The 23,282-nt window shown below is 38.2% G+C and overlaps 1 protein-coding gene across 1 annotated transcript in view; it reads right to left on the bottom strand.

Moving 5' to 3' along the window:
* CCDC171 (coiled-coil domain containing 171) overlaps positions 1–23,282 on the bottom strand; it is a 293,895-nt gene that overhangs the window by 32,565 nt on the left and 238,048 nt on the right. The window contains 1 exon segment of the mRNA XM_040631456.1: positions 9,991–10,143. Within this exon segment, the coding sequence (XP_040487390.1) occupies positions 9,991–10,143 (153 nt within the window).

Raw genomic sequence — 23,282 nt, 5'->3', positions numbered from 1 at the left:
GAGACTTAGCCAGTGATTAAATGTTGGTGGTGGACAAAAAGTGGGACACATGTTAAGGCTTCTGCCTTGGGCTGCAAGGTGGATAGTGACGTCAGAGATAAGGAACGTAGGGAATGGAGAATCTGGGAAAATGGGGAGTGGCAAAGGTGAAGAGCATGTTCAGTCTGGGACCTCCGTGAGTGTCAGGTGTTTGCAGAAAACTGAAGTGGAGATTTCTGAGACTCTAACAGGCAGCTAAAGCCCTCAAAGAACCCAATTTTGTAAGAAAGAGAAAAGTGTAAGAGCAATACTCGCAAGCATATTTACTTGCCACTGTTCTTTGAACAACCAGTATAAATAATCAGAGCATTAGACTGTCGAATTACCATCTGTATTTTCTACAACCTAATCATTGATTGATGACAACTGATGACAATCATTGAAACTTTCCTTCCTGCCACTCCGTGCTCCACCCTCGCAGTATTTCATCATTGAGGAATAGAACTATATAAATATGTTGTATTTACTATAGATAAATATATTTTTATATTTATACTTACATATAAAATCTAATCTAACATAAAGTGTCTATATATTATTATAGATATAGAAGTTCTATATTTACATAATTAAGTGTATTATACTTATATATTAACATACATATAAAATTTAGGATATTATGCCTCTACAGTCACTACCCAGACATCATTCGTCATGAACGTAGCTCTTTTTAAACTGCATTATACAAAACTAAAAGACTAGAAAGGAGGTGTGTGGCCAATCGAATATGCATTATTAACTTGGGGTCCCTATCTCCTACACCAACCAAAGCTTGAGTTTCTGGAATATAAGAAACCTTTGAAAGTTTGGCGATGTATGTCAAGGATCAAAGGAAAATGTCTGCATGTTGACTGGGCTGTCCCACCTATTGATATTTAAGGTTTCCCTTATTTAGCTCTGTTAGTATTCAGAGGCCGGAGCTGGAGCTCGTGATAAAAATATGGGAGAATTTAATGAGCATCTAAGTAAGGCAGTAGTTAGCAAAGGGTACAATGAGAGTTGTTATGGCATCGAATGTCAGTGACCTTTGAGAACAACTAGCAAAAATGAAATTTGGAGTTGGGAAAAGTAAATACATAGAGCAAAGGCAATAGATGTTTGCCACGCAGCCGTCGGAGACATCACAGTCAGAGAGCCCAGCCCGCCAAGAATCACGCTCACGGCCACACGGATGTGGCCCCTCCTCCATCTCATCCGTCCATCCCATTGGCTCTGCTCCAGTCACACAGACGGCCTTCCATTCCTTGAGCATCCCCTGCTTTCCCCTGTCAACTCCTAACTTTTTGATTAAGTTCTTTAATTCCAGTGTAGTTAAATAGAGTGTTATGTTAGTTTCAGGTGTACACTAAATTGTACACCTATGTTCTCTACATTACTCAGTGCTCATGATAAGTGTCCTCTTAAACCCCTATACCCACTTCACCCATCCCCTTACCAACCTCCCTCTGGTCACCATCAGTTTGTTCTCTATAGTTGGGAGTCTAGTCGTTGGTTTGTCCCTTTTTATTTGTCTTTGTTTTGTTTCTTAAATTTCACATATGAGTGAAATCAGATGGTATTTATCTTTCTCTGACTTATCTCGCTTAGCATTATACTCTTTCTAGATCCATCCATGTTGTTGTGAATGACAAGATTTCTTTCTTTTTATGGCTGAGTAATATTCCATCGTATCTACATACCACATCTTTATCCACTCATCTATCACTGGACACTTGGGCTCCATCCATAATTTGGCTATTGGAAATAATGCTGCAATAAACACAGGGGTGCACATACATTTTTGAATTCGTGTTTTCATATTCTTTGGGTGAATGCCCTCTAGTACAGTTACTGGATCATACGGTACTTCTGTTTTTAACTTTTTGAGGGCGCTCCATACTGTTTTCCAGAGTGGCTGTACTGGTTTGCTTTCCCACCAAGAGTGCGTGAGGGTTCCTTTTCCCCACATCCTTACCAACACATGTTGTTTCTCGTGTTTTTGGTTTTAGCTATTCTGACAGTGTGAGGTGACCTCCTACTTAGTCTTCATGTTTTTAACTAAGATTTCAATTCCTCGGGTGGGACATCCCAAGCCTACATCAGGTCCCCAGGCTCTGTGTTCTCACAGCCCTCTGTGATTCGATTTCAACATCATTCTTTTCAATTATTTGTATTATAGCGTATTTTCCACTACACTTGAAGTGCTATGACGGTAAAGATTTGTCCTTTTTTTAAGACTTCATTTATTTATTTGACAGAGAGAGAGAGCACAAGCAGGGGGAGCAGCAGGCAGAAGGAGAAGCAGACTCCCTGTGGAGCAAGGAGCCTGATGTGAGGCTTGATCCCAGGACTCTGGGATCATGACCCAAGCCGAAGACAGACGCTTAACCGACTGAGCCACTCACGCACCCCGAGATTTGTCTTAATCCACACTTCATTCTCATAGGAAAGCACCAAACACAGAAGCAGAGGCCATGGCTTCTAACCTGTTACGTTCTAATTAAAAACCTGGCAGCAAGACTCCATAGCTGGGCTTCACTGTACTGTACAGTCTCTCTCTCAAATTAAGTCATGGCTTAGGGCTCACTTAAAAAAAATTTTTTCTTGAATAGTTAAAAATCTCAATAATAAACATCTTGAATCAACTGGGATGAAGTGTTTGAAAGTTTACGAAAGCAACTTAACTAGAGTAAGTAACTTAAATTGTCGGCTTCTCAATCCACACAATACTAATAATACTGACAAATAATCCTTCCTCTCTCAAGAAAATGTAATGAAAACAAATGTGACAAAACATTATTTGAAAACTTAAGAGACAGGGGATTCTTACTTTTTATTTTGATCTTAACTGAACCAAAATATCTAAGTCTTTGGCCTTTATTAACAATATGATACCACTTGACAACTATCAAATCTGACATAATTTGAACAATATGCAAAGATATCTTCCCTGCGAAGATACTAACTGGAATGTTCTGATTCGTAATTTGTTATTTTCTCATACTATTGGGGCGCCTGGGTGGTGCAGTTGGTTAAGCGGCCAACTCTTGGTTTTGGCTCAGGCTGTGATCTCGGGGTCATGGGATTCAGCCCTGCGTCAGGCTCCATGCTCAGCGCAGAGTCTGCTTGGGACTCTCTCTCCCTCTGCCCCTCCTTCTCCTGTGTGCTCTATTTCTCTCTCCCAAACAAATAAATAGATCTTAAAGAAAAAAAAGTAGCATAGAATTAAAAACATACTGCTTAAACATACCGCGGAAATGAGGCAAATCAATACTGTGGCTTGCAGCGTCGTAACTCGCAGCAAAGTATTTGGGTTTGGCATTTCACGTTTCCCAGATTGAAATATCATGCGTTTCTCCCCAGCTGTGGGTGTGCCGGTCTCCAAACACCCGCAAGTAATTGGTCCTGACTGCTGCACTGTTCTCTACTGGGCTGCCTGTGACTCAAAAGCTCTTCACTGGAAGCCCTTTCTGGTTACTATTACTAAAGATAAAAGCTCTAGAGCAGCGCTAAGTTAATGGGTCAAAGACCAACATACTGAAAATGTTAAAATACTGGCAAGTGTACAATTGATGAGAACTCTTAGATGCACTCCAGCATTGTTATTATCTGTTGCCGAACAAAAAATGAAAATTTCACCTTAAGAAGGACAAGGTTTTTAAAGATGACTATTCACGTCTACAATATGATCAATCTCTTTCTATGCATTACAACACCATGATATATTAAGTTTTTTATTAATAATGAATATTTATTTTTCACTCTGAGATAGTTAAATGGCAGAAAAAGATGGTGAATGAACGCACGCTGACTACCCTCGGTTCCTTATGTAAGTGATAACGGCAGCCATCATCAATACTGTACTTAGTATGAGCACTGATTTAAGGGTTGTTTCAGTTCTTTTGCTTACTCATCAAAAGATTTCCTCATGGTTACATATATTTTTAAAACTATATGTATAGCTTAGCTGTGGGAAATATATGGTAACTATCAGAAAATGTTTTTATTTGATTTATTAAAAAAAAAACCTTATTGTAAAATTTATTGAGTGTCTACTAGTACGCCAGACAGTGTCTTTAATCCTTAAACCCAACCCTACAACGTAGGCCACCATGTCTACCTGTTACGAATACAGACACAGAGGCTTAGAGTATTATATGGATAATACCGCAGACAGGATGCACGTTCAGGCCTGCTTGACTCTAAACCTTAGATGAGGGCCATGGGGAGGAGGTGATGGTAGGCTGGGTGGGTATCAGAATAGACAGCTAGAGTTTTGAGAATGGCCTAAATAGCAAATACTAGAGAGACCAAACGAGAACATGAACAGCAAAATGGCCAGAGGCAGAATCAAATCAGATTACAGACTAAAAGGCAAGGACTGGACGGTGCAAGAATGGATTGGGAACGTATGAAGATGGGGTTTGGAGTGACTGTTGTAAGCAGTGTTGGGCTCCAGTGGGTACAGGCTGTTTGGGTGGGTTGGCTGTCTTTAATTGAGAGGGAGAATGGAGCTGAAGCAACGATACATTTTCTAATATACAAAAAAATACCACTCATATCATTTAATTCATTAAACATATGTACTATCCATAAGGCCTATTCCTCAAATCAAAATAATATAGCAATTTTTATTGGTCTTCCCCCTTAACAAGGTGTCAAATTGCTACACATTCTTCAAAGGCTCCTACAAACAGCTCATCTTTTACTGACGATGTTGGGCAGAATGAATTCTCCCTCATCAGTGCTCCCCAGGCTTTACACATGCCTATTTTTCTGATTTGCTTATGTGTTTGTTTCCTTTGTTAGAGGAGGAACGCACAAGAGCAGAGACCATGTCTTCTCGCATTTGGCCCCATAAAACAAATAAAATGGTAAAAATCCAAAAATATCAATAATCATATTAAATGTATGTGGTCTAATCACCCAATTAAAAGCTGGAGACTATCAAATGGATAGAAAAAACAAAACCAAACTATATCTTTCTCCAGGAAACCCACTATAAATATAAACACAGGTAGGTTAAAAGAAAAAAAATGGAAAAACAGATATCATGCAAATACTAGTCAAAAAATACCTAGAGTATAAAAAGGTGAAACCTGAAACAATAAAAGTGGACAGTATGGTGAACATGGCCAATCTGGAGGCCTAGATTTAAGACGATATTGAAACATGGTTAATTCACTCCCATCTTAGGACAGATCTCCTCGAACGCCCCCTGAATACTCCATTCCTGTCTCCCACTTAACAGCTAAATCCTTGAGATTTAAATCCACTGTCTTTTTTTCTTTTTTGGTCAACTCTCACTCATCTCTCCACCTCTTGCTGAAAGAGCCTTTGCTAAGGTTACCAAGGGCCTCCGTGCATTAAATCCAGAGGCCATTTTTAATCCTCCTTTCGCTCGATCTTCAGCAGCACAGACACTATTGATACGTCACCCTTCTTTAAACAGTCTATTCTCATGGCATCACACCTTTTTGGTTTTCCTTGGACCTCTTTGCCTGTTCCTTCACAGTCTCCTTTCCAACCTTATCTTCTCCTTCTCAAGCATTGTATGTTGGAGTTTTTCAGGCTTCCTTCCTAGGCCTTTTTCTCTTCTTACTCTATAAACTGTCCCTACATAGTCTCACCCTTGTGAACAGCCTCAAGTCCTATCTATGTGACAATGACCTAAAATGCATACCTCCAAGCTGGCATCTTGCTTAAATTCCCTATCAAGCAGTCTTTTTGGTATCTCCAGTTGGACGTCTAAGAGATACCTCAAACTCAACATACTCAAAGCTAAACTCATAATATTCCCTCCTATTCCATCGTTTCTCTCTCAGTAAATGAGATCATTGATCTATTTCCAAAAGGAAAAAGTCCAGGAATTATCTGACTACCCCTTTCTCTTGTTCTTCACATCCAATTGTTCCTTCACACTACAGCCAAAGTGATCTTTTTTAAAAACCAAATCTGAGCAAGTCACTCCTTTAAAGTTTTCCAATGCCTTTTCCCTTGCTCTTAAAACCAGGACAACAAAGTCAGACTTCTGTCCTTCTCTCTACACCATCTTATCTCATTCAGGCCACTCTTGCCTTTGCTCTCTTTATTCTAGCCACACCGGTACTTCTCAATTTCTTCTTTCCCTCACGGAGCCTTTGTAGATGTTCCTGTTTTCCTCCTCCTGATCTGGGACACTACTCTCCTTCTGCATAACTCCTATCCAGTCTTCAGATACCAGCTCAAGCATCACTGACCCTGAAAAGGCTTTGCTGATACCTTAGTCTAGGGTACGCTCATTTGTTTAAAAAACTCTTATATGCTTCAGTTCTTTTCTTTCAGAGCACTTATCCTGGTAATTACACATTCGTGTGATTATATGGAAATAATTTCTTCCATTCTTAGATTTTAAGTTCACAAGAACAAGGATTGTCTGTTTTGGGTCACACAATGTCCCTTGGACCAGAATTGTGCCTGCTCTAGAGGAGATGCTGAATAAATATTGAACTAATGGATAAAGAAAAGAATTAAGAAGCAATAATACAAAGAAAGCAGAGCTCGAGTAGAGGCCAGAGAGCCAAAGAAGGAAAAGCCAATAACGAGTGAAACAAAGGAGGTGAGCGTTGGAAGAAGAAAGTAGTTAAAAGCTTCATACGTTGCTGAAAGATTAAAAGGCATGAGGAGGAACTAATGAATGGGGAGCAGGCAGAAAATTATTTGTGACCTTTGAGAAAATAGTTTCAGTGGAATGATGGACTCAGAAACCAGATAGCAGCAAAGCTGAGGAATGAATGGGAGATGAGCATACAGAAGAAGCAAGCAGACTACTTTTCAAGAATGTGTCAATGAAAGGGGGGGAAAGAGGCTGCAGAAAGGGCAGAGAGTTCCGTCACCGGGATATACTGACGGTAATCACAGAGGAGGAATTACAAGCTTGAGGCTACAGTAGGAGGCAGAGCAAAATGACAGGGTTTGCAACTGAAGATGGTAGGTTAGTAAATAATCTTTTCCTGTGGTGCAATCCAATTACTTTCTATCAAGATAATGGTGATAAAAATAATAGCTAACTTATTTTTTTGGACTGACTACTCACTAAGTGCAAAGCAAAGCCCAAAGTGCTTCAATACTTCTCACTAGAGCTGCCAGCATCCCTGTTAGGGAGTAGGATCATTACCCCATTTTACAGATGAAAACCCTACTTAGCCACACAATTAGCAGTTGACAGAATTGAAATTAAATCCAGATTTATTGACTTCTATGGCACACACTATTGATTCCTCATTCCCTTGTCCCTTGACTCATTACGTTATAGCTCAGAGTGGCCATGTGACCCATTTCCAGCCAACGGGATATAAGTGGAAATATGTTTAGAGCTTCCTTAGAAGGCTTTTCCTTTTTTATATATATAAATACTTAAATATATTTAATATTTATTATCTATTAAATTTATATTAAAATTTATAAATATTTAAATAAATCCATATAAAATGTATTTAAATTGTTTTTAAAGGAAAAACCTTCCAAGGCTTTATTATATACATAAAGCAGATATTGCTGGGCCATCGCATCCTTCTGACTTGAATGCAATTATAAATCCTAGAGCTGGCTGCTATCTTAGGATAATGAGGGAGTAGCAGATAAATCACAGAGAATCTGAACCACCAACAGCCACAGGACAACTGTCACCTAGACCTAGACTTCTTGTTATGTGAGGGAAAAAAAAAAAAAGCAAAAACAAACAACCTGAATTTCCTTAAGTCACATTAGTCAGTTTTCTGTGATTTACACTTGATTATATTCCCAATGGACATAATTCCAAAGCCTATGCTCCTATCTACCAAACTGAATCACCTCTCATCTATGAAATACAAAGACTGAGGCTCTTCCACCTCCCTCAGACAGTTCTTAAGGAGCTCAAGTTTGAAAATGCATACACAAATGTCTTGAAAAATAAAATTACTATACCAACTTATTACTGTTTCAAAAATAGTAATTCTCAGCTAAGGAAAGAGACCAGAGAGTAAACACCCCGTAGGGACATGGGATTGGGCAGCATTCTCCTAGAAGGACACATCATCACCTCCTAAGTGGTTTTTCACATTACACACGTCCCCTTTTGAGAATCACTGCCAGGGTGAACCACCTCTTACAAATAAGATGGTGAGCATACCCTTACAGGTTTTTCAAGAGGGGAAAGGTTGAGGAGTAGAGTTTTATGATGACAGTCAGTGAGGCACACTTTCATTAAGACATTAGTAGAACAATAATTGATAAAAAAATTTTTTTGAACCCAGGGGGAAACAATCCCACCTTATCAAGTGTGGCCCTTCTTAAAATACAAGTAATTACTTTTATATGAATAACAGTAACGAACAATAAATAATAGTATGACCCAACAAAGCTGACACAACCTAAACAGTATAATGAAAAACTAATTGACGGGACCAGAGAGTTCACAGGAATAAATGTGAGTCTGTTTCAGAGAAAGGCTAGAATACATTTAAAATGCTTGTATTTTTAAATAAGTTTCCTCTTCATTTTAATTTATTTTGGTGGAGATCAAAATTTACTACTCTCTCATTAAGAAATTAACAAAGTCATTTTTTAAAAATTGAACTCAACATCTCAGGTCCCAAATAACCGATCTGGTCATTTTTTGGAAGAAGTGCTAGCAGTTTCACTCATGGAACATTAGTTAAGCACCTACTGTGGGCAAGACTGTTCTTGCCTCTAGAGCACCTTCAGAGCAGAGAAGAAATACCCCAAATTGCTTGTCTCTATGGAATTTATATTCTATGAGGGTAGGGAACAGACAAAAGCAAATAAATACAATGCAATTTCTGTCAATCAAGAATTAGTGCTATCGTGAAAGAAAGCAAGGAAGGTGTAAGGTAGACATGCGATATGGGGTGAGAATGAGACAGAGAGTTCCGGGGTGGGGGATGGCTGGTAGCTGCAATTTTAAATACCACGGTCACAAAGGTTTCATTGGGATGCAAACACTTGAACTGAGATCTCGTGGGGCTAAAGAACCAACCCATAGCCACGTAGCTATTTGTGCTAAGTCTTCTTCTGTTGAATGTATAGATGGAAAAGGGTTAATAGCCAAATGGTAAAAACATTAAAAAAATTTAAAAAAAGACTTAGATTTCCAAAATGTGGAATTTATTGATTAGGTTACTGGGGCACTGGTGTACGGAGTTTTTGTTTTTGTTTTTAAATAAAATGCTGCATTTGGTCTAAAAAAAATGATACTGTTTCTCCTTACAAGTCACCCCGAGCCATTAAAATCAAGCCAAAAAAGGAAAAAAGGCATTCCAGTGATTGGTAACCTTCTGAATCTCACTGTTGATGTATTTGCCATTGGAGAAAAAAAAGTTTTCAATGTTTATTTTATTCCTTTATTCATTTTTTGATACTCCCCAAACACATATTTCAAATGGAGAAAATTTTGTTTAGTCTTAAATGAGCCCAAATTTCATCATGGGCTAAAATTTTAAGACATAAAATGACTGCTGAAACTGAATTTTAATCATATGGATGAATCACAACATGCATCTTTAGCTAGGCATGTATTATGGATAAGTCTAGTGTTCTACAGAGAATAATCACATGTTCTAATTACCATTTTGGTTATACGCATAATTAATAATATTCTGTCTTAATGGGACACACTGAATCTTCAGACAGTTGCGAGCTTTCACTACGCACACTGCCAAATCCAACTGTCAGCTGCGCTGCCAAACACAAAGGAATCTCGATGTAGTGTTTGAGCACTGATAACAGTGTGCATATCTTTATACATGATACAATGGAAAAATTAATTGCCTTTCTTTCTTCAAAATTTTCTCCACACTAACAATTTTGCATTGCTTGATTGATCATTTACCCTAAATTATATATACTGGCGAGTGATTTTACGAGCAGTAAAAACATGAATGTAAACGTGACCCCAGACACAAAGAAGAAAAACAATGTTGCAGGACTTACTGATTGTAAACTTTGATTTTCACGTAAGCAAGCTGTGTGAAGTTCTGATTTCAACGTTGCAATGTGGCTGCGATGAGATGTCATTTCCTTCTCTAATGTAGCAATTCTAGCGCTTGCAAGCTGGTAGACATCCATGAAACTTTTAATCATAGCCTTAAGAAATAAATATAATGTCACATACAATTCAAATAAAGATGTCCCCAAAGAAGAATTTCCATAATTGGAAAGCAAAATCATTAAAATTTTAAAATAAACAACTTTTCATCTTTCTTTAAAATAATAAAGCTAACCCTCACATTCTACATTGAGAACAGGGACTATTTTAAGAAAGTTTGGGAAAAAATAATTGAGACTTCTTTTCCAGAGTATATATTTAAATGAGATGTACTTTGATCTATTGTATTTAAAATTTAGAATGCAATTTTTAAAGATGGCACACTTATTTTCTTTGTGAAGTTAAATTCACGTTGTAATCTGACCTAAATTTCAATCTTAAGACACACGACAGATGGATATATGAGCAAGATATTTCAAAATGAGCTGAGTTAGTAAAATTTTCAATCCACCTGAAGAAACAATTGGTTTGAAACAAAAGGAGCTGATATAATCCTGTAATTTAAGAGTAAATAACATGATTCTTATATTGTACAAAAAAGCATAATTGTGCTCATTCATATAACAGAGGAATGTTCTTGTATTATACTGTGTACAATAAAATACATAACACAAGCAAGTGTGTATAAGTTTTTCTCCCCCCTAAATAAATTATATTTGGGGGATTGTTAGACCTCTGTATTAATCTTATTTTATAGACTTTTTCCTCTAGAGCAACCAGTGGTGAATTTTAAGTCCAAGAACACTATCACACCTTTTTAAAAAAGTCTTTCGAAATACCTCAAAGTAGATAAAAAAAAGAAATATTTCAAAGGCATCTTCAAATATAATGTTGTATTATTTACAAGAAAAAGAAATGTTCTAACCACAGCAACAAATTAAAAAAATGGTAGACAGCCTGAGAATTTCCAAATTATATTCAATCTGAAGGGTCTGATTTGGAAAAGCTTTGAGAAACTAGATATTTGAGCAATTCTGAATGCACATGAAATAATGTGGTGAACAAAGAGTAAGAAACAATGTACACAATGTCTGAGAAACAGAAGTAGGTTAATTATTTGTAGGTAAAAGTAAGAAAATTCACACCTTTTCATCTAATAAATTCCTATTTGCCCTAAAATATTAAGCTCGGACACCATCTCTTTCAAGAAGCCTCTTTTGAACCCTCACTCATGCTTGTTCTACCATAAGGCTTATTGCTTTAGCAGAAATATATTAGCTTACGTGTTTATCTTTACTAGACTGAGGAGCTCCTTGCCAGATACAATGCCTAATCATCTCTGTATCATCAGGGATGTTACTGGCCCACAGTGAGCACTGGTTTGAATGAATGAAAGAATGAATGAATAACTGGAAAAGATTTTTTAAAAAACCCCACAAGTTGAAGCCATATGTTAGCATAAAATACCTTATAGGAAAGGATGAAGATATTTGGGGAAATACAATCTTAACACTCTAATGTATAAATTATTAACTACACTTTGTTCAACTCGAAAAAAGAAGCGAGAGCATAGCTGTAGGCACGAAAGGACAGAATACACCAGAGGATTCTATCACCCAACACTGAACGAGCACGGTACGACTTTGTGTTTGGGAACATCTCTACCTTACTTTGAGTCCTTGCAAAGTGAGCTTACAGCTAATACTAACGCAAAATATTTCCCTGGGTGTCAAAAGTACATAAAAATCAGAAACTATAAAATCATATCTGCTTCTTCCTATGCCAAGTCTCTCTCCACTCTTATAATTCATTCATCTTCACCAGGTGGTGGACCAGGAATCACAAGTCCTATTTTGGTCCGGTCCCCACTCTGCCACTTACTTAGTTCTGCACTGTTGGGCAATGCTACATCATCTCTCTGGGCTTCCATTCTCTCCCTCCACGAAATGGGAAGAAGGGTCATTTTCTGGCCTACTTCCAAAACTGTTGTAAGGCTCGGGTAATTAAAAATCTTAGGCAAAGTCATTCTCTCCATCGTTCAACTACATTGCATCTATGTAAGAAAGCTCTCCCAAAATGGTCAACTACTGAATTTCATTGTAGTATTACTTTAGTTCTATTTTTAAATAGATCCATTAAGATTAAGATGCACTAAGACTAAGATCCACTAGGATCTTACTGAGACAATCTGTGATAGGTGGTTTGCTCTTGTTGGATAAGGACCTAAAATGTATAAAAGGCACAAAAACATTGGGCGCCTGGGTGGCGCAGTCGTTAAGCGTCTGCCTTCGGCTCAGGGCATGATCCCGGCGTTGTGGGATCGAGCCCCACATCAGGCTCCTCCGCTGGGAGCCTGCTTCTTCCTCTCCCACTCCCCCTGCTTGTGTTCCCTCTCTCGCTGGCTGTCTCTATCTCTGTCGAATAAATAAATAAAATCTTTAAAAAAAAAAAAACATGCACAAAGGCTTAATGAATGAAAAAAGGAAGTACCCTTCTATCAGTAGCAGGCTCCTGAATTAAGATTTCACTGTTAAGGCACAATAGAATTGGCCTCTAATATTTAAAGATAAAAACCTCAACATTTCCAAAGTTATCCTATTTCCTAAATTTAGAGAAACATATGTCATGAATTCTCAAGTACATGATACTCTTAAAGGAATAAATAATATAAATGATATTCCTTCAAACCTCTTTTTTAAAAAATAAAATACTTTTTTTGAGAAGTTACATCTAAATTTTTATATGGTGGGTGGAACACAAGTCATAATTATTTTTGGCTCCTTCCTTGAGCTACTTTTAATAACTAAATCCTAATATTCGGTGCACACGAAGAGAAACCGCATATTATTTCTTATAACACTAAAAAGAATATAATAATCTATTTTTTTGCATAGAATTTAGAATGTTAAGCATTTAAAATCTTTTAAAGCAGTGCATTTGAGAGATAAAAGCAGTTTCTTACAACACTTATATATCTTTTCAGAACAACAAGGAATAGTGGTAAATACAGCAAGCGTGTTTCATGGTATAAATACTATACTATAGTACGGCGGGGGTAGGGGGTGTCAGTGAAATCAGTTATTCAAAGACTCACCAGACCTTTTGAGGAATAAAGAATGTTAACTTCCAATATTAAAAAGTGATTCAAACTATGTAACAAAGGATTCCAGTAAAAAAATCCCACTCTTTAATATAAAAGAAAGGAGTCAAGTTGGTACAAGTGGAAATGATAGTGTGAATCAACGGGGAGCGAGCACCTAATGACTTCTGTATCAAGCTCCCAAAGTCTAACCCTTCACAACACACCTCTCTCCCTATTTAAAACGTCACATCTTTTTATATCAGCAAACAACGACAGAACAGCATGATACTGTGTTCAGCGTGCCCAGCACGGGAGAATTTTACCCCATGTCATCTTTGGCCGTGGGGATTTTGACTGTACCAGGCCATGAGAGTTGTATCTCAGTGGGGCTTATCTAGCTGCAGGAGAAACAGAACAAAAGACAGTTCTGGACAAGAAAAGCCTTTTGTTACAGAGATAATCTATAGTGTTTATCATCAACATAACAAGATGAGAGAATCCAAACAAAATTCCACATATCCATTTTAAGGAAAAGTGTTAAGTGTTTCAGAATGCAAAAAATTCTGAGATACAGGTAGGTGACTGTCACTTGAGCACTAGAATATTATTTATATAATTCGTTATGTACATATTATTATGTAATTTAGACTGACTTCAAAACTGGATTTCAGGAGAAATGGGATCCTTGGGAACCTGATGTCAGGAGGGGAGATTAGTGGAAAATGTCATAAGGCCTAGATGCCAAAAGAGTAAACCTTTTACTTATACTTTTGAGTAATTGGGAAGCAAAAAACCTCAGATATTTCCCTTTAAATTAACTAGAGATATACTTCATTTCTATTTACTATATAAAGTAAATATACCATGTAGAATGGATATACCGAATATGGGAAATATAATAAATCCCCACAAAATGGGGATGATAATTCCTATCTTTTAAAGATTTGTGAGGAGTAAATGACTATTAAAACCTGAAAAGACCTTGCCTATCTGAAACATAGTAAACCCTCAGGCAGATGTTGGCTATAGTAATGATAATGGAATCAAATGAGGAAAATTATTATTTTAATTTCTAAAATATTTAATATTTCTTTTAAGATTTATTTACTTATTTATTTATTTTTGGGGGGAGGGGCAGAGGGAGAGAGACAGAGGGATTCCCCACTGAGCGCAGAGCCCGTGGGGCTCGACCTCACAACCCCAAGATCACGACCTGAGCCAAAATCAAGTGTCGGACACTTAACCGACTGTGGCACCCAGATGCCCCAAAGATTCAATATTTCTGAGGGGTATTATTAGACATAATGTAAACATTTTAAATATTAGATATTCTATACATATTGAAATATTAAAGCCCTTTCAAACAAAAAGAATTTTAGAGGCCAATGAATATTTACTTCCTAACAACAGAACTGCCCACTGATACTAAAACAGTTCCTATTTATGATGTCCTTTTTTTTTTTTTAACTTTTTACTTAAATTCCAGTTAGCTAACATAGTGTTATATTAGTTTCAGGTGTACGGTACAAAGATTCAATACTTCCATAGATCACAAGCACCCTCCTCAATCCCCGTCGCGGATTTCCCCCACCCGCACCCAGCTCCCCTCTGGTAACCATCAGCTTGTTCTCTAGAGTTAAGAGTCTGTTTCTTGGTTTGCCTCCCTCTCTCTCTCTTTTTTGTTTCCTTTGCTCGTTTGTTTTGTTTCTGAAGTTCCACATCTGACTGAAACATGATGTCATTCTTAAGGAAGAAATTCTTCCAGTGATAACACGCTCATAGCTTTTAGTGTCAACTTTTGTTCGTGCGCACCTGGAATTAAAGGAAAATTATTTTCTTCACTATCAAGAAGTGACTCTGGTTAGGTTGCTCATTTGCTTTCCTTTTAATCTCTTAGAAGTATAGGGCTAGGCAGAAAATGAGAGCTGAAGGGCCTGTCGCTGGCAGTCTACAAATAGTAACTGTGTCTCAGGCAAGATCGGGGCTAAGATCTGGATTGGGCCCTGTAGTTTGGATGTTTGGTTTCTGGCCCTGACCACGGTTACTTGTTTCACCTTGACATTCCGGCAGAAAGTTGTGGAGGGAAGACTGCATCGAGATGGCTGACTGCCACCACCTCCTTGCTTTGCACACGGAATGTGTGTGTGTGTGTGTGTGTGTGCGCACACATGTGTGTGCATGTATGAAAGCTGCTAAGAATGCCACCAGCTGCCCAGAATTCTGAGGAATCAATAAGGAAGAGAAAGTAGAAGGGACTTCTACTTTTGCAGAAATCCTGCCCAAACCACAAGCAAGAGAACACTTCTACAAAGGAGGGACCAGGTACAGGAGGGCTTGAAGCTAAGCATAATCAGCCACGAGAAGTGGGCTTAAACTTGTGTTACGATATCCCTGAGACCTTTATTCTTATAACTTCTTATAAGTTATTATTAATGATTTTCAGTGAAAGAGATATGCCTTATAATTTTAAAAATCTTGTTGTATAAATTTCTGTGATAATTGCAGTTTGGAAGTCTAATTCTGAGTCCCCATCTGTACCACTCCCACAAAACATGGGTAAAAGATGAGAGGCATGGGGCACCTGGGTGGCTCGGCCGCTTAAGCACCTGCCTTCAGCCCAGGTCATGACCCCAGGGTCCTGATATTGAGCCCTGAGTGGAGAGTCCAGGCTCCCTGCTCAGCGGGGAGTCTGCTTCTCCCTCTTCCTCCTCCCCTCCTCCCACTCATGCTCATTTTCTCTCTCTCAAATAAATAAAATCTTAAAAAAAAAAAAAAAGATGAGATGCAGGTGGCAGAAGGGCACCGTTGGCTGTGTTGTCAATCACGACACTCATGTTTCAATCCTATCAATTAAACAAAAGTTTTAACTGGAATTTTGGCTAGAAAATGCCCAACTTCCCTGAATTAATCAACTGCCCTTTAAATACACCATGTTTTTATATTTTAACAAATACACTTTATATTAAATATATCTTATATTTCTAACAAACGCTCGAAACACACACTTTGGTTAGGACATTATGCTTCAGAACTTTTTATGTGTACCTATATGAATTTTTATAAATTTAGATCATTTTTAGAAAAAAAAGTTAAAAATTCTAGAAATATTTTCAAACAACTATTTTCATAATGCTTTTCCATAAAAGCAGTTAGTTTTGTTGTTGTTGTTGTTGTTGTTTTTACATATGTCACTTTACCATGATGTGAAAGAATGCATTTTGTTTGGGGAGGGTTTTTAAAATAATTTTCTAAATAAAATGCTCTTGACAGCCACTTGCCATCAAAGAGAAGATTTATCTATGGATTTGGATTCGTTTTCTTTTTGTTAAAGAAAGTTGCATAATTCATACTAAGTTCACGAGTACTTTGAAACTTTCTGTCACAAGAAAACAGTAACCTTATAGAGAAGATTTTAAAGACTACTTTTTAACTCACTGTAAACTATTGTAAAGATTACACTATATAAAATAATTTAATCCATAAATTCAATTAACGAGACAGGGCACATAACAGTTCATGTTGAAATGCACAAGAAGTAAATAAACAAGCAAGGACACCACGCTTGGCCCCTCTGCACTGTGAAATCCTTCCACTTTTCCCTCAACACACCTTACGGGAACAGCTGTCTAAAAAACGGACCAAGTGATATGCCAGTCCATACCAAAGAATAAAAATTTTATTTCTTACATTATTAAAAAAGGGAGTATTGTCCTGCATACCCACTGGGATGTACCCAATGTCCAAAGCGAATTAAAATGGGAAAAAATGGAGAATTTCCATATATAGATTTTATTTTCTGTTATATTCAGTTTTTTAAAAAGATGTCATTTCTTAGAGCAGTTTCAGTTCACAGAAAAATTCAGAAGAAAGTACAGAGAGTCCCCGGATGTCCTCTGCCCCCACACACCCAAAGTCTGACGACCATCATCCTGCCGCGGAGGGTACATTTGTCCCAGTGAGGAACACTGACACTTCATCACCCCAAGTCCACAGATTACATCAGGAATGACTCTCGGGGGTGTACGTTCTATGAGTTGTAACAAATACACAGATATGTATCCATCATTCTAGTAGCATACAGAAGTGTGGGTTTCACTGCCCGAAAAATCCTCTACACTTCATCTATTTATCCTGCCCTCCTCCCCAACCCCTGACAATTACTGATCTTTTTACTCTTTCCATGGTTTTTACATGAGTTTTTTAATCTTAAGAATGTCTCGAAACCGCATCTTTTAAAACTTTCTATTTTTCTACATTTTATGTATAGAATTTATTTAGCAATAACACATGTATATGCTATAAAGAAATAAACAGATATTGGGGATGCTCAAAAATCAGAGTGAGCAATCAACAAGTCTGGGGAGCACTGGTCCCATCATGAGGGGACTCACAGAGGGAGTGCCCCAGAAGCAACCGAGCTAGTGGGCTCTTCGCCTGCTGGTGCTGAGGAGGGTGGCAGCAGCCCTGTTTGTCCCCAGAAACCGACACAGTGAGTGAGGACCTTAGAATCAGAAAAGCAGAGTAGAGCCTCAGGAGCCTTCACATCCAGAAGACAATCCACCAGCCCACGGTGCCAGGCTGCACGTGTTTCTGCTGCTTTCCCTAACACCCAGGTGTAGCGCCAATAATCCGAAACCTCATCTACACAAGCACAGAAGCAGCACTCCACTCTGGGAGACCACAACGCATATTGCTGCATTACAGATCACCAAAAGCTTACCGGCTTACACAATACATTTTTAGTATCTCATACCCTCTGTGGACCTAGCACAGGTGAGCGGAGTGCTCCGCTCTGGGCCTCAGCAGACTCAAACTAAGGGTCAAATGCAGCTGCAGGCTTGTCTGAGATTCGAGGTTCTCTTCCAAGCTTATTGAAGTTGGTGGCAGAATTTATTTCCTGAAGGTTGGAGAACGGAGGTCTCCATTTTCTTGCTGGCTGTCCGCCAGGGTTACTTTCAGTTCCTAAAGACTGCCCTCATGTTGCTGGATGAACCTCTCCTTTCTCAACATGGCTGTTGGCTTTCTTCCAGCCCAGCAACAGAGCCTCTCCCTCACTTCACCTTCTTTTAAAAGGTTCATCTGATTAGGTCAGGCCCACCTAGGATGATCCAATACTTACTGGTCTTGCCCAGCCTCTAAAGGAGATTAATTACATGGTACTTGTGCACCAGGGTGAAGGGTCTTGTGGGCCATCTTAGAATTCTGATGATCTCAGCCCAACCACACACCTTACACAAAAACTAACTCAAAATTGACCACTTAAATGTAAAACATAAAACTGTAAAACTTCTAGGAAAAAAATAGGAGAAAATCTTTGGCATCTTAGGGCTTGAAGTGTTCTTAGACATGATACTGAAAGCATAATCCATAAAAGAAAAAAAATCAATAAACTGAACCTCACCAGAATTAAAAACTTTTGCTCTCAAAAGATCCTGTTACTAAGATTAAAAGAAAGCTATAATAGGGGAAAACATTTGCAAACCACATATCCAATAAAGAACTAGTTTCTAGAATATATTTTTTAAAAACTCTCAAAACTCAATAGTAAAAAAACAATCCAATTAGAAAATGAGCAAGAGACACTAAGATACATTTTATCAAGGAGAACATACAAATCTCAAATAAGCACAATAAAAGATTTTCAAAATCACTAGCCATTAGAGAATGAAAAAAACCACAATGAGATAGTACTCCACACCTATCAGATGGCTAAAAGAAGTAACTGTGACAACATCAAAAGCTGGTGAAGAAACAGAGAAACGATCTCGTGTACATTCTGGTAAGAATGAAAAGTGGTACAGCCCCTCTAGAAAACAGCTTGGCAATTTATTTTTTTAAAAAGATTATTTATTTATTTATTTATTTATTTGAGACAGTGTGTGTGAGAGTTGGGTGAGGGACAGAAGAAGAAGACTCCCCACTGATGGGGGAGCCCGATGCAGGGCTCAATCCTGGGACTTTGGGATTGTGACCTGAGCCAAAGGCAGACGCTCAACCAATTGAGCCACCCAGGCGTCCCAAGGCAACTTCTTTAAAAATTAAGCATACACTTACATTTGGTCCAGAAATCACAGTCCTGGGCCTTTTTTTTAAGAGAAATAAAAAATTTTGTTCATACAAAAATCTGTACATGAATGTTCATAACAGGTTTATACGTAATAACCCAAATTGGAAACAACCAAGCTGTTCTTCAATGAATGAAAAGCTAAACAAACTGTGCAACACCCATACCATGACTACTCGTAGAACAATAAACAGGAGCAAACTACTGACAGACACAACAACGTGGATGGATCTCAAGGGCATTACGCTGAGTAGGGGAAAAAGTCAATCTCAAAAGATCACATTCTGTAGGGTTTCACTTATTTATCATTGACAGAATTATAGACAGAAAGCATTTAATGGTTACCAGGGGTTAAGGACGATCAGGGGGTTGAGGAGAATATCTAGAAAACGGTTAGCTGATGGAGATCTCTGTGGCGATGCCACGGCAGGTGGCTACACAAACACACCATGTGGTAAAATGTCATAGAACTACACACACACACACACACACACACACACACACACTGCACTGATGTCCATTTTCTGGCTTGGATATTGTACTAAAGTTATGTAGGATGTAACATTAGGGGAAACTGGATGAAGGATACTGTTTTTGCAACTTCTTGTGAATCTATAATTATTTCAAAATAAGAAGGTAAAAAAAAGCAAAGGAAAGCAAAGTATATATGCATGTAGATAGTCTGCTCATGTTTAATTAAAAAGGGGTAGATAGGGGCGCCTGGGTGGCACAGCGGTTAAGCGTCTGCCTTCAGCTCAGGGCGTGATCCCGGCGTTATGGTATCGAGCCCCACATCAGGCTCCTCCGCTGGTAGCCTGCTTCTTCCTCTCCCACTCCCCCTGCTTGTGTTCCCTCTCTCACTGGCTGTCTCTATCTCTGTCAAATAAATAAATAAAATCTTTAAAAAAAAAAGGGGTAGATATACAAATTTAATTACATATCTACACATATTTTAGAAACAAATAAGAGGAGAATACAAATTCTTCCAAAAATTTTAAACGATATCTGCTTATCTGGCAAAGGTCCAGACCAGATCTTCTTAGATCTTAACCTGCCTTCTGCCTATAACTCCCAAAGACCCCTTTATGCAGGCACACGAACAAGACAACCTGAGAGGATTGCAGACTCTTGTCTCCATTTGCTCACTGACTGTCACAGCAACACCAGCCATTCTGGGGCCAGAGTACAGCTGTGGCCTCAAAGGAGTCAATGGAATCTGACGGGCCTATGCACCCAGCTCTATTCTCCACTCGAAGTCAACCCCATGTCTGCCCTAAAGGGTAGGCCAATGAGGGAGGTGAACTCCCACCCTCTCTACCGTAACCAGCAATCACCAAATGAATTGGAATGGAGGAGAGTCAATAAAGCCTAAGTTTGCTCAAATCTTTGCCCAAAGGTAGTGTTGCTTCCTTCATAGTTCCCATACTGCAAGGCTTGGCCGGACCCCAGTCCTAGCAACAGCAGTTACAATGTGCCAAACACCACAGCATGAGCTTTGCATACTCTTCCAATTCTGTCAATGACTCCACAAGACACATGTTATCTCTACAGATTAGGAAACCAAGGTTCAGTGATGCTAAGTACCTTATCCAAGGTCCCCTCGCTAATAAAGAATGGCACTGGGATTCAAATTCAGGTCTGTTCAGTTCCAAAGCCCATGCTTATTCCATGTGTTGCAAGTTTCTGGAGTTGCTTTAAATTTGGGGTTTAGTGTTTTATTTGGTTTGTTTGTTTTGGGCTGTCTATCATACCAACTCTCTCAGTAAGATCAGCAGAATTAATCTAGGTTTTCCAAGTTTCAAAAAATGCACAGCTAATCTATCACAACATTCATTTAACTGTCAATTCAACCCTTGCTCTCTCCTCTCCTGATGGAAAGGGTATAAAAGCAAAGCCCCTCTTGAATTTTGTTAAGAAACCAGGATTCTTGAAGTTCTCAAACTCAGTAATTATTATACCACACAGACTCTGAAAAACCAATTTTTCCTTACATAACGGAAATAAATATTTGTTTCAAGTAAAGGAACTTCAGATGATACTTTCTTGACCATTTAATTCCTTCTACAGAATGGGCTCAACGAACACTTGCAGCAAATTCATGAATCTCTATTCTGTCCTAATATGTCACATAATTTCTACACTGTCCCCCAAAACTCTTTGGATTCTAGAAAAATGTAATTTGAAAGAAGGCTGTGAGATTATTTTAATGAGAAAAAAATTAAATTAAGCTTACAAATTAAAGAAAGTCGTCTATTATTCATACAATAGGTTATTCTAGAAAATGACAAAATTTGGAAAAGCACCTTCTAGTGCGTTTAACTGACTTATATATGGAAAATGGCAGCGTTTTGTGCATCTCCCAGCTGCCTGACATGAGGATCTGATGTTACCAGCGAAAGGCATTAGAAGCAAAATACCAAGACCCCAAAATGCCAATACGCCAAATCCTACCCGCACAGAACTAGTTCTTCTGACTCATAAATTCTCATTCTGTATGAGATCTGTGCATACGGAACAGAGGCACGGAAGGGAGAGGACTCTAAGAAGTTAGATTTCATTTCCATTTTACCTACTACAACTAGGGAAGGCTTTTATCTTGTCATATCTGGGAAGTTACCTGGCGGAAAAATGACCTTTCCTTTATGTAGAAACTGGGATTTGGGTGAACCAAGTTTTTCCCCTCTCTCTCATACCAGATGTTTTCCCATTCCTGGACAGCCCACTTTTGACCTGAGATGTCCTAGGGGTTTTTGTGCACGCACTAGAATTACTAGGTTTCGTTTGGAGACTGCTCTGGGACCTTGCTACCCACTTAAGATTAGGTGCTCTTATCTCTTTAGTACAGGGCATGGTTAAAACACGTGCAACTAGATATTTAATGCAGTATACCTACGGACACTGAAACGCTTTAGAGAATGACAGTGACAATGATAAGGAGAGTAAATGTGTCCAGTTATTAGAAGAAAACATTTTGTTGTGAATATACAGCCTCCTTAGTCAAGCACAACTGAAGACAAATCAGCATGAATTGACTTGAGGCCATATTGCATATAGTTCGGGTATGTTTTTGTTGGTGTTATTTTATGAAGGAAAAAGAGACTATCAGAGTTCATTTTCCCCTTTTGGCCATTTGAAATGGCCCTGGACCTGACTTATGCCATCACTCAAAATTTTCACTGGCGCCACTTTGGAAGGATATAAATATAGTAGCTTTCCAGGTATGAGAAGGGGCCTCATGGGAAACCGTATTCAGCAGAGTTGCAGAATTCTTCTGCAGCAGATTTTTTTTTTAAATGATGTTTTCTTTATATCGTGTTTAGACTCTAAACTTTTTTTGGCCTCCACTCAACCATGGCATATACAACTTCAATGTGCCAAGAACAAGACCCATTCTCTTTCAAATATGTTATTTCCAACCTGAACTGAATCAAAGCCAATCTTGAAGCTAAATGCAGCTTCTAGACTGATGGTGATTACTGCTTCTATTACGCTAAGGGTTACTGTAAAGAAAGACCAAAGGGATAAGCGGTAACATTGGTTTCCTACAAGAATATGCAAAAGAGATCACCAAAATAATCAGAGACTGAGAAAAGAAAGTTTCTCCTGGACAGGAAGCCATAAAAAAGAACAGTGATGTCAAAAAATTCTGAAAGAAATGAGTTTCTCAGAAGATACTGCTAGATTAATTAATTAATTAAATAATAATAATAATAAATTACCTTGCTTTAGGACTTAAAAATTTAAGCAACACACCAAATGTTCAACATATGCTAAATTATACAACTGGCACTGGGTTTATTAATTAACAAAGATTGATAAAGTGAGAGTAGTTTAGTTAGCGGATAACACAGAATTAATTGTGAGTCAGAGCAAACCAGAAGAAGCTTAACCTCATTACTTTAGCTCTCCTTCAGGAAAAAATAAATTATTATAGTTACCATTCTTGAGCATCTACGATGTCTTGACATCACCGGTAGTTTTATACTGGGGATTATTAGGCTGCTTTGGACGCTACTGACATAGAGATAAGACTTAGTATGGTAGGAGTGTGCAGATAAATTTTTGGATTCAATTCTGATGGTGTGAGCTGG

This window comes from Ursus maritimus, unplaced genomic scaffold, assembly GCF_017311325.1.
Source record: "Ursus maritimus isolate PB19 unplaced genomic scaffold, ASM1731132v1 scaffold_17, whole genome shotgun sequence".
NCBI lineage: Eukaryota > Metazoa > Chordata > Mammalia > Carnivora > Ursidae > Ursus > Ursus maritimus.
The sequence above is the reverse complement of the archived record's forward strand: the minus strand, read 5'-3'. Positions and strand labels throughout refer to the sequence as shown.